A 10,921-nucleotide genomic window follows, 5' to 3' on the forward strand; every position below is an offset into this window, starting at 1 on the left:
GGAGGGAGTGTGGAGGCAGCTGATCGATGTTTCTAACTCTCTATCCCTCTCCCTTCCTCTCTGTAAAAAATCAATAAAATATATTAAAAAATAATTATAAAAATACATCTTGGAAAAAACCTTAATTGTCACTTTGAATAAACAACATGTTATTAAATTAACAGTATCAGATCATAGCAAAAACACCATTCAAATAGAAGAGGCATATTCTACAAATGTAATGATTATTGCTGGACTATTGAAAATTGTTGACTTAGCTTTGAAATGAATGTACTAACATACATGTTCTCAAATTGTTTATTTCACTTGTGTTTCTTTGTTTGAAAATGACGATCTACCTTTATCTTTAATTAGTATTCGTTTAATAACACTACATGAAATCACATGGAAATATGTTTTTGAGAAAAGATTATAGTTAAGTAGCAAATAAATAGACACTGTTCTTAAAGATTGTAGATCTTTAGCTGTAGGCATATGTGTTTCAATATATGTAGGGACTTTGAGTAAATCATAATATATATTACAAATCAAGTTTTGCTGAATTGATTTTATTCCCATTTAGAAATGCATTGTGACAATTAATGTTATGATGATTTCTCCCTTCTCTCTGACTTTCCACGAAAGAAAATTCAGTTGTTATATGCTTAATCTGACTGATATTTAATTTTACTTTACAAGTTATTTATAAAAATAACCAATTTCTAGCATTAAAATGTTAAGTGTCTACTTGATTGGTATTGCTGCTGTCTAATGCAACTGCTGTCTAATAAGTTTTGAACAGCTTTCTTTACTTTTTGTTTTTCTTGAGGCCATTTTACCAGAACTTTATCCTGCAGAGTTCTTATGTTCTTGATATAGTACATAAAAATTCCTTCGGAAAGGTGCCATCTTTTCCTAGTTCAAAAGTCTAAAGAATCAAGTTCATGTTCACAAGTTGACACCTTTCAGAGAAGTTACTGCCCTTTTTTTTTTTACTCAACTTTTCCAACAAAACCAGCTTTGTCTTGTCATGATATAAATGAAGGGTAGAGAGTTGGAATCACTGTCGGGCAAGTACTGATCTAGGGTTTCAGGATAGAATGAATCATTTTCTACCTCACAACCTTCAGATTTCAGACTCAAAACACTGACTAATTCGAGTTAAGACAGCAGATGAGTTCTTTTGAGTTCTTTAATTAGAAAAAACATCCTGAGATTGAGAGGTGAAGTGGAGTTTCAAGTAGAGTTGGATTCTATAGAATCCAACCTGTAGAAATAAAATATGCCAGTTTTCTTCTGCAGTAAATTAGGTCACATATCAGAACATGCCTGAATGACATTCTCAGCCGTTCTCCAATTTACAAGGTGCACTGCTATTCATTTTTCAGTACTGCTATCACTATCTTCAGCCCTACGCTGTTTTTTTGTTTTTTTTTTTTTTTGTTTTTTTCCTGAAGGGCTTTCTGTGGAGTTTCTATAGTGAAAGAGACAAATGAGTTAGGGAGAGTGCATTGTAAAAGGAAATAGTCATATATTTAGCAAACATTTACTAAAGTAGAAGGGCATGGTGACTGAGCATAGACTCTAAACCTAGAGTTAAAGAGCCAGATTCCTTGTGTGACTTTAGGCAAGTTACTTAATCTAAGTGTATCAGTTTTATCATCTGTGAAATTGATATCATGGTAGCACCCACATCACAGTTTTGTGAGCATATTAAAAAACATGAATGCATATAAATTGCCTGGCATACAGTAAGAACTCAAATGTTTAATGTCCTTATTAAATGCTATCATGTTTTTAGGAACCTGAATTTAGTACTACTAACTTACTGGGAGGAAAACATTCTTTCTCAGCAAAGTATAAGGTAAAAAGGCTTCTTTTTCCCCAGGGCGGCTCCATTTTAAAACACTAAAGGTTGATACTTAATCTGTATGGATATTATGGCAAGCATGTGTGTTGATTTTAGTTACTTGACAGATGTTTATTTCATATAATTGTGCCCGCCCTACTATTTTAATAGGAAGTGACCAATGGCATTTTTTAACCAAACTTCCTGATCTTTGTCTACTGGCAAGCTGTCCATCATGACTGAATTGATGGTGTGAAGATCAAAGTCAACAATATAAATTCAGGAAGTAAAGACATTACCTCTAGACTAGACTATTTTAGATTGAACTTCAGGTCAATAGTCTGTAAAACCCAGTGAGGGTCAGTATGCCAAGAAAATTTAAATTAAATATTCATTGTCCTATCTTTTCCCAAACATATCAACAATGTGGAAGATGGGGCTGGGGAAGAAATGATTCTATGGTACAAGTATCCTACTGCTTCTAGTATTTATAACCTAAAGTCTCAAACCAGCTGCACACATTAAATATCTGCTTCTAACAAAGATATTTAGCTTTAATGAATAATGTTTACTTGAGAAATTATAATTAGTTCATCACAGCCTGTTAATTTTATATTCTGTTTTTTAATACTTTTAATAAGAATGAGACAATATATCATGCCTTACAAGAATTATGACTGATTTCTTACAATTACATACTACATTTTAAAGGTATATTTTATGATTCTTAATCTTTGGATGGAAAGTACATTACATGTGATGGTTGTTAAAAATACTTCTCCATCTTGCATTTTTCCTTCATTTGAGGCAGCACATTTCAACTATAAAGTATGTAACAGTGTCTGCCTTAGCCAAAAATAAAAAGATAAAAAAATAAAAAAAAACTCACCTTTTGGAGCTATAAAATATACAGAATTGAAAGCTGACACCTAATATATTTTTCATTAGATACAGATGTTCAATGTAGATTCTTTCTTCAAGTATTCATGGAAATCAGGATAAAGAAAAATTAGAAAAATTTTCAGGTATAATGTATAAAGTAAAATTCATACCTTTTGGTAAGTTGATAGTAACTTTTTAATGAAAAACATTTTCTTTTTGTAATTTATAAATTCTTTAAAATATTATAATTATCTTGTCACTTAACATCATGAATAGAATCTCTAAATTTCCATAGAGCTTAATGAAATAAGAATACCTAAAAACCTCATCTAAGTGTAGAAAATCTTAAAACTAATACATATTTAACAATTTAAAGTTTACCTTTTTTTACCTTGGAATTTAATTGGTAATTTTGAAAATATTTCTAATACAAATGTTGTGCACTGGGGGGGAAGGGGGTCCCTCAGCCTGGCCTGTGCCCTCTCGCAGTCCAGGGGGTGGGCCTAAGCCAGCAGATGGACATCCTCCGAGGTGTCCTTATAGCACTCCCGCCACCACTGCTGCACTTGCCAGCCATGAGCCTGGCTTCTGGCTGAGTGGTGCTCCCCCTGTGGGAGCGCACTGACCACCAGGGGGCAGCTCCTGCATAGAGCGTCTGCCCTCTGGTGGTCATTGCGCATCATTGTGACTGGTTGTTCCGCAGTTTGGTCGATTTGCATATTAGCCTTTTATTATATAGGACTTATTTTTCATACTTGTCTACAAAATAACTTTCTTGTTAGAAAATGCAGGCCAATATGGTGAATGCATGATACAAATTCAGTTGTGCTGGCTTTTTGTTCTTGAGATTATTACTTTAATTCCTGAATTGAGTTGAGCTGCATACAATCTATATATATATATATATGCAATGTATCCCCTCGGGAGTTCGACCGGGAAACCGGGAGTTTCTCATTATGACTTGCGCTGACCACCAGGGGGCGGCATGGAATGAAGGAAGGCCCCAGCCAGCAGTTGGCAGCAGGTGAAGGAAGGCCCTGGCTGGCAGCCGGAAGATCCCAATTGGCCCTGATTGCCAGCCAGGCCTAGAGAACCTACCCATGCACAAATTTTGTGCACCCGGCCTCTAGTTTTGAAATAATAGTCATTTTGAATAGGCTATGTCTGTGGTGAGTAATTCGAGCTACTGGTGTTTTGCCACCTGCAGAAGTCATTATTCTAACAGGGGGCTGAAATGTGAACTATCCAGTAGGGGAAAAAAGAACATTTTTAAAGAAAGTAATTCTCTTTCTCTTTTTAACTGCCCTTCCCCCAAATCTAAAAAAGAAAATCATTTCAAACAGATGTGTCTTGAAATAAAAATATATTAGGTATTGTGAATTTAACTTTAAGCCAGTAGTTTATCTATTGTTCCATATGGGTTATATTTAAGTGTTCATGGATTTGAGCTGCATGCATTTTTCTTAAGATAAAGGTTAACTATGTATAAAACTTTAAAATACTTCCTCTTATTTTGCCTTAAGCACTTTTCACAAAGATAGTACCCAATGTTTTCTCAGTTTCCCAATAGTTTATTTCTTCATCTGTTAATTCATGTGCTCACTGAACACATTTACTATGTGCCTACTATGTAAATAACATTATGTTTACCTTTGTAGGCGCGTGCGCGCACACACACACACACACACACACACACACACACACACAGATACAGATTTACCTCAAGAGGTTTACAGTGTATTGAGGAAGACAAAAATTTTATACAAAACATATTACCAGCTACAGAAGTTTGATAATGCCAATGTGAGTGATACCCATGAGTATAACTGTACAGAAAATAGATCATTATGAACTAGGAGAACCTTTTTCTGGATTTCTGATTAAAGGGCAGCTGGAACTTGGCCAGAAAGATAGAAATAGGACATTGCAGGCAGGGTCATGCCGGAATCAAAGCCCTGACAGCAGGAACTGGAAGATGGGCTAATGGAACTGTGAAGGCAGGGTGCAGACCACCGAGCAGAGTATAAGGACGTTAGATTAGAAAGGTAGATTAGAGGATTGGGGAAGACCTTTAGATATTGGTTTAAAGTGGACATATTTTATATTTTAAGTAGAGACGAAGACTAGGGACTCTTCATAAAGATGAAGAAGGAGCCAGTGAGGGTGGTGTTTAGCAATAATAATTTTAGCAATGAGTGTGATATGTATTGGACAAAGAAGTTGAGGGTGCAAGGGATAGCTCTTGTTGCTAGAGGTTTAAATATGGATCAGGACATTTTTTTTATTAAGATGATGGCACAAGAAGCAGAAGGAAGTATGAATTTACAGGATTTGTCATTAATAACTTACAGGAAATTAAGGCAGGAAGATAAAATGTTCTGAAATAGAGAATTATAGAACCAGGAATAGGAGAGAGCTTTGAGGGAGATGAGTTTAGGGGAGCATAGAAGAAAAACTTCAGTGGTTTTATAGGAGCTGGAGGAATAGTGCAATCAGGAGTGATAATTAAATGGTAAAGGGTTTCTTTAGGGTGTTACAAAAATGTCCTAAAGTTGTTTGTGGTGATGATTGCACAAGTCTGTGAATACAGTGTCAGAAGCCATTGAATTTTACACTTCAAATGAGTGAATTGTAAAGTACGTGAATGATATCACAATAAAGCTGTTATAAAACAAAAGAAAAAGGAAAATATGCTTTGGGAACGTATGAGAAAGAAAAACAATGGTTAACCAATTAAATGTCAGGGATGGACAGTTGTGAATCATGTTCAGAAGAGCAGTAGAAGAAGCTGAGAGTGTAGTGAGGAGAGAATGGTTAGAGAGAGTGTGTGTTTATAGAGAGTTTATCAACAGCATTGATTTTACCTGTACATATTATCTCAATTGGGAAAACAAATGCAATGGGATTTAGAGATGTGGCTTTATGCATTGGCCATGCTATTAAAGTAGCCAATGATGGTTGATTTTTGATATATGATGGCTCTATTTCAAATTAAAGAAGAGAGCAAAGGCGTATATGTAACACAACATACCAGCCTGCTTTATGCCCTTGCCTTGCAGGCCCAAGTAATTGACTGGGCCACTGAGCAAATCTCAGATGCTAAGCTGTACAGTCATTGGTAGAAGCTGGTTCTTTGAGTTTCATTGACTGCTTGATTGCTAAATGGTGGGACTTTTTCACCCAGAATATCCTTTTGTCACTTTTAATATGAAATAAAACACATATGCAGTTGAAACTATTTTATTCAAATGTAAAATGTTGAGATTCTTGTTACCAAAGGATAACATAAAACTCCAAAGGAATACAGTGGGGCCTTGACTTACGAGTGTCCCGACTAACTAACGAGTTTTTTGAGATACCAGCTGTCTCTCAGCCGATTTTTTGCATTGAGTTGATAGAGTAATTTGAGTTAACGAGCTCCTTAACGAGCTTGGTCTCAGAACGAATTAAACTCGTAAGTCAAGGCCCCACTGTAATTCTTTCCCATGAGTTCCTATCCCAGACCACATAACTCAGCTGGAATAGAAATGTTGATGATAAAACTATGTCAGATATGCTGCCATGAATTGTCACATTTGTGTTTGGGGCGTGATTGTGCTTTTGTAATGCTTCTTCTGGTTATTTCAGGGAAGGAGATTACGGCAGAAACGTTTATGGAGAAATTGGACAATGGTGCCTTGCTCTGTCAACTTGCAGAAACTGTTCAGGAGAAATTCAAAGAGAGCATGGATTCTAACAAGCCCACGAAGGTAAAAGAGCCCATAACTATTAGGATGTGGATCACACTTGTAGTTGCTTATGAGTTGAATTTATTTTAAGAGTTTCATTGAGAATGGATGCATTACTGTCTCTATTAACAACATGGTATTTGTTCTCTAGTTACATAAATTACATAATCCTTTTGGTAAGTCTAATTAAACAAAAGCTTATAGAAATTGACGGTGATTAGTGTGGTATACAAACTAGCCCAATCTGATGCACTGACTAAAAATTTAGCAGAGAAATAATACATGCCAACAGGCAATAGACAAAATCTAGTCAAGAAAGACATACTAAATAGGTCTTTGTTTTCAAGTAGATCATTATGGCAGAATATTGGAAAAAAATATTTGGAGTGGGTAACTTTTTGTTTGTTTTAAATAGGTAGCAGCATTGAATTAAGGACTTTGGACAAATTATTTTCTTTGACTCCTCAGATTTATTTTCCACATATTAATTCTAATATTCTTTTCTCTTATTATTGTAAACATGTAATAAAAGTGTGATGTTTGATGTTTTTTGAAGGAAAGAAGAGAGATGATACTTTTCTTAACTTTTAATAGAGAAATGAAAAAAAGTAAGGTTAAAATAATGTTAAAGTCAGCTTAAAATACAAATAAAAAACAACAAACTTTCTGCACTTCTGGAAAAATAGATAAAAGTGATTATTTATGTATAGTTTCTTTATGACTACTGAACTAAAACCCAAACAGAAGATTAATCTTCCTAAAACACTGTATTTTTTTTACAGTGCTATACTTAATTTGGGAATAATATCCTATATCACTTTGTAGAGTGCTGTATAATAATAAAAGCGTAATGTGCTAATTAGACCGGACGTCTTTCCAGACGAAGCTAGGGCTGCAAGGGAAGCCTGGGTCCCAGGTGCCGGCCGGCAGCCGGAGGGAAGGAGGGAAGTCCGGGTCCCGGGTGCCAGAGGGTAGCTGGTGCCAGCAGCGGCGGGAAGGAAGGCCTACTCTTACACACATTTCATGCATCGGGCCTCTAGTATAATATGAAAGCCCCTCCATTTTTTAAATTTTAAAAGTGCCTCCATGAATGTATTAATTTACTGGCTCCCAAATTTGCTGCACATTGGAATCACCTGAGTATCTTTAAAAATGACTGAAACCTGGCCTGAACATTCTGATTTAATCCCTATTGGGAGCAACCCGGGGATGTCTAAAAAGCTCCTCAGGTGATTCTAAAGTTCAGCAAAGTTTGGGTCCCCCTGCATTCATTTCTTCCTCCCCTCCCTCCAATGCAGTTTAGATGCAGACTAAGTGATTTGTGCAAGATCAAGAGTAGATTCACTAAAACCCAGATAGTTAGGCTTACATTGAATATTTCCCATAGAGAAAAAGGAGGCTTTCAAATTGGGTATACATAACCTGGAGGCCACAATATTAGTCTGTGTGTGTATGAGTGTGTGTGTGTGTGTGTGTGTGTAATTTCCTCCCTGGCATCTTGAAATGAGGGACAGTAGTGGCAGAGATAGATGAGCTGGTTACCTTTTCTGAATTAGTGAAACTATGTTGTGTGTAGAGAGATGTTAAAGCAGAATTTTTTAAAAAAATCAACAAACTTGATCCCATCTAAATTGATGTCACAGGAAGCCCTTAGTAATTTTCTTTTAGCAACTTAAATCTCACATTTTCATACTCATAGCAATATTTTTAGTTTCCTTGCACGATAGTTAATGTGGGGATTTTACAGCTGTGTAAACACATTTGCGTAGGTAACTTATGCTTGGTATGTGTGAAGCATGCCTGTGTTAAGAATTTTTCAAACACTCTAATATTTGAAAGAAAATTTAATAAGTATGTGAGACAGTTTACATATTTAATATTTTAGTTATAAGTTCATGACTATTTTATTCTATTCTGGCTTTGATAAAATACCCTGAATGAAAATAAATTATATTCTATCATTTTTTTTTCTTTCCAGGCATCAATAGGTCAATAGAAAAAAATATATAACCAATGTTAGCTATAGTATTAATTTTAACCTTTGCATGAAAGCATTGCAGAGGTTCTACATAATTAGGCAGTGTTGGTGGAAGCATTTAAGAGTAGTGTGCAGCAATTTAATTGTAATTAATTTAAGTGCCATTCACTATAATTATAAATGTTAATATTCTTGGGGCTGAGGATCATTAAAGGCAAAAATCTAAACAAAAGTAATCTTTCTAATATCCTATCAGGATGGAGGATGAGAAAACCAACACAAGCCCAAGGTCAGGTTTTCTGTCCTTTGACTCTTAATTACCTGACTCAAAGTTGGCATGTCCCGACAGACAGAATAATTGTTATATTGGTGTATGAACTTTCACTTCCTGGTCCAGGTAGAATCCAAATGTATATTTCCTCTGTTCTTTTCCTACCAGTCATGACTTGATTTTTTATGCATGATTCTCTCAACCACTCAGGCATCAAGATGGTGCAAGATCCCTAAAGTGTTCATCCTCTCTCTTTTTCTTCTAACATTCTTCTCTGTCTCATTTATCTTGAGAGACTGCCCCAGACATCAGAGTTTCCCTGGGCTCAGAGCTTCCTTTGACTTCAAAGAGTCCTGGGTAGTTAGATCAGGTTTGAAGCACATGAAGAGGAAAGGGAAAAAAAAAGAGACAGAGAGAGAGAGAAGTTCTGTTATCTGGTAGAATGCTGCATTATGTTCCTAGGAAGGAACTGAACATTCACCATCTAAGTGTAGAATCTCGTCCTTGTTTGGCAGAAAGAACATCCTAGTCAGATAGAATGCCCACAGTACTGTTGCCCATCAAGAATAGCTAGTTCTCTGAGCTGTAAGATAACAATACCTCAGGATGTTGTACCATCCAGGAATTAATGACATAAAGATTAAAGTTTTGCCCTTCAAAAATCAATAGTATGTTTTGTTTAGAGAACACCTTGTCAAGATTGAATTCAGAGAAATCTAGAAATTTGTGTTTATTGCTGATATCTCTGACAATAAGAAAGTATGGTAGAAGTGATAAAAAATTTTTCTTAAAAATATTTCAGCTGCAGTTAATTTAGAGTTATTCATTCCTGGTTATATAACTAAAATGATTGTATATTCCTCAAGAAATTTATGGTTTTGTGATGCAAATATAATGCTAGATTAAACCAACAGAATGAATCAGGACAAGATGGAGGGAATATAGGTGTAATGGTGTGGAAAGAAATGATTTTTAATGGGTTATTTTGCTGTTTGGAACTTAGGGGAAAAGCAAGAAAGAGAGAGAAATTAGTGATAAAGTTAAATTCCCCAGTACTTAAAATAAATATAAATATCTTCAAGTTTTAAATATATTAAATTATTTTCCAGTATAAAAATAAATTCCCTTGTCACCATTTTTCTCATTCCCTGACCACCTGGAAAATTTTTCATCTCTAGATCAGAGATAATGAAATGTCTTGCTTAATGTTTTTCTTATTGGGAGTGTTTATATTTTATACCATCTTAAAGGATTATGTCTAGCTAGGGCTCCATTGCCATAGTAATAAAAGTTAGTCTGTCATGTAGAATGATATGAAAAGAAGCTTTACTTTTTTCCCTACCCACTGTTAACTAGTCATAGGGGATTTGATATGAGCTAAATTATACAGGCTGAGATAAGAAAAAAAGGAGCAGCGTGAAAAAGTAGGTATAATAAGGAGTGCATGATGTACTTATTGAATTTACTTGGATCTTCAGGCCTATTGGACTAATCTCCTATGTAACACTTCTGCTCACTGACAAGAGTATTGCTGGGTATAACTAAAAATATGGACAAATTGATTATCTAGCCCTAAGCTCATGATTAACAGCTCAAGTTTCATGGCCTGGTACCCCAAGGTGGAGATTCAACCTCTATTAAACAACAGTAACAGGCTGGGAAGATTTTCATGATGTCCTTTACAAAGAAGGCAGTGTTCCTTCATAGCTCCTATGACTCAGCCCAGAGACTTCCTTTTACTGCCAAAGCCTCCATCCTGGATTCCCATGGCATTCATCTTCTACTCTCTGGAATGCATGTATTTTATGAAACCACCTACTTTGTCTACTATTTCTGCACTTCCATATCAAGTCAGCAATATATTATCTATATATATAAAAGCCTAAGGGACCATTACGACTGGATGACCGGCTGGTAGCTATGATGTGCACTGACCAGCAGGGGGGCAGATGCTCAATGCAGGAGCTTCCCCCTGGTGTTCAGTGCGCTCCCACAGCCAACCTCCTGCAGCTGGCCAACCTCCCAAGGTCCCTCCCCCCGATTGGCCATGATAGCCAGCCAGGACGAGGGACCCTACCTGTGCACAAATTTGTGCACTGGGCCTCTAGTGATACATAAGAGTTTAATGTCTTGTGTGACATTGAAATATCCATTGTCTCTGGGTTATGTCATAGAGCAGGATCTGATATGCAAGACAGTAAATTTTGTGGGTTTTTTTTAAATGCATACACACT

General features: G+C 35.9%; 1 protein-coding gene across 1 annotated transcript in view; it reads left to right on the plus strand.

Moving 5' to 3' along the window:
- Positions 1 to 6,528, plus strand: part of LOC102251912 (growth arrest-specific protein 2-like) — a 12,015-nt gene extending 5,487 nt beyond the window's left edge. Inside the window, exon 2 of the mRNA XM_014542228.1 lies at positions 6,338 to 6,528. Coding sequence (XP_014397714.1) covers positions 6,338 to 6,528 — 191 coding nt within the window. The remainder of the gene's footprint in view (positions 1 to 6,337) is intronic.
- The last annotated feature ends 4,393 nt before the right edge of the window (positions 6,529 to 10,921 follow it).

Source organism: Myotis brandtii, unplaced genomic scaffold (assembly GCF_000412655.1).
Source record: "Myotis brandtii unplaced genomic scaffold, ASM41265v1 scaffold293, whole genome shotgun sequence".
In the NCBI taxonomy this organism is placed as follows: domain Eukaryota; kingdom Metazoa; phylum Chordata; class Mammalia; order Chiroptera; family Vespertilionidae; genus Myotis; species Myotis brandtii.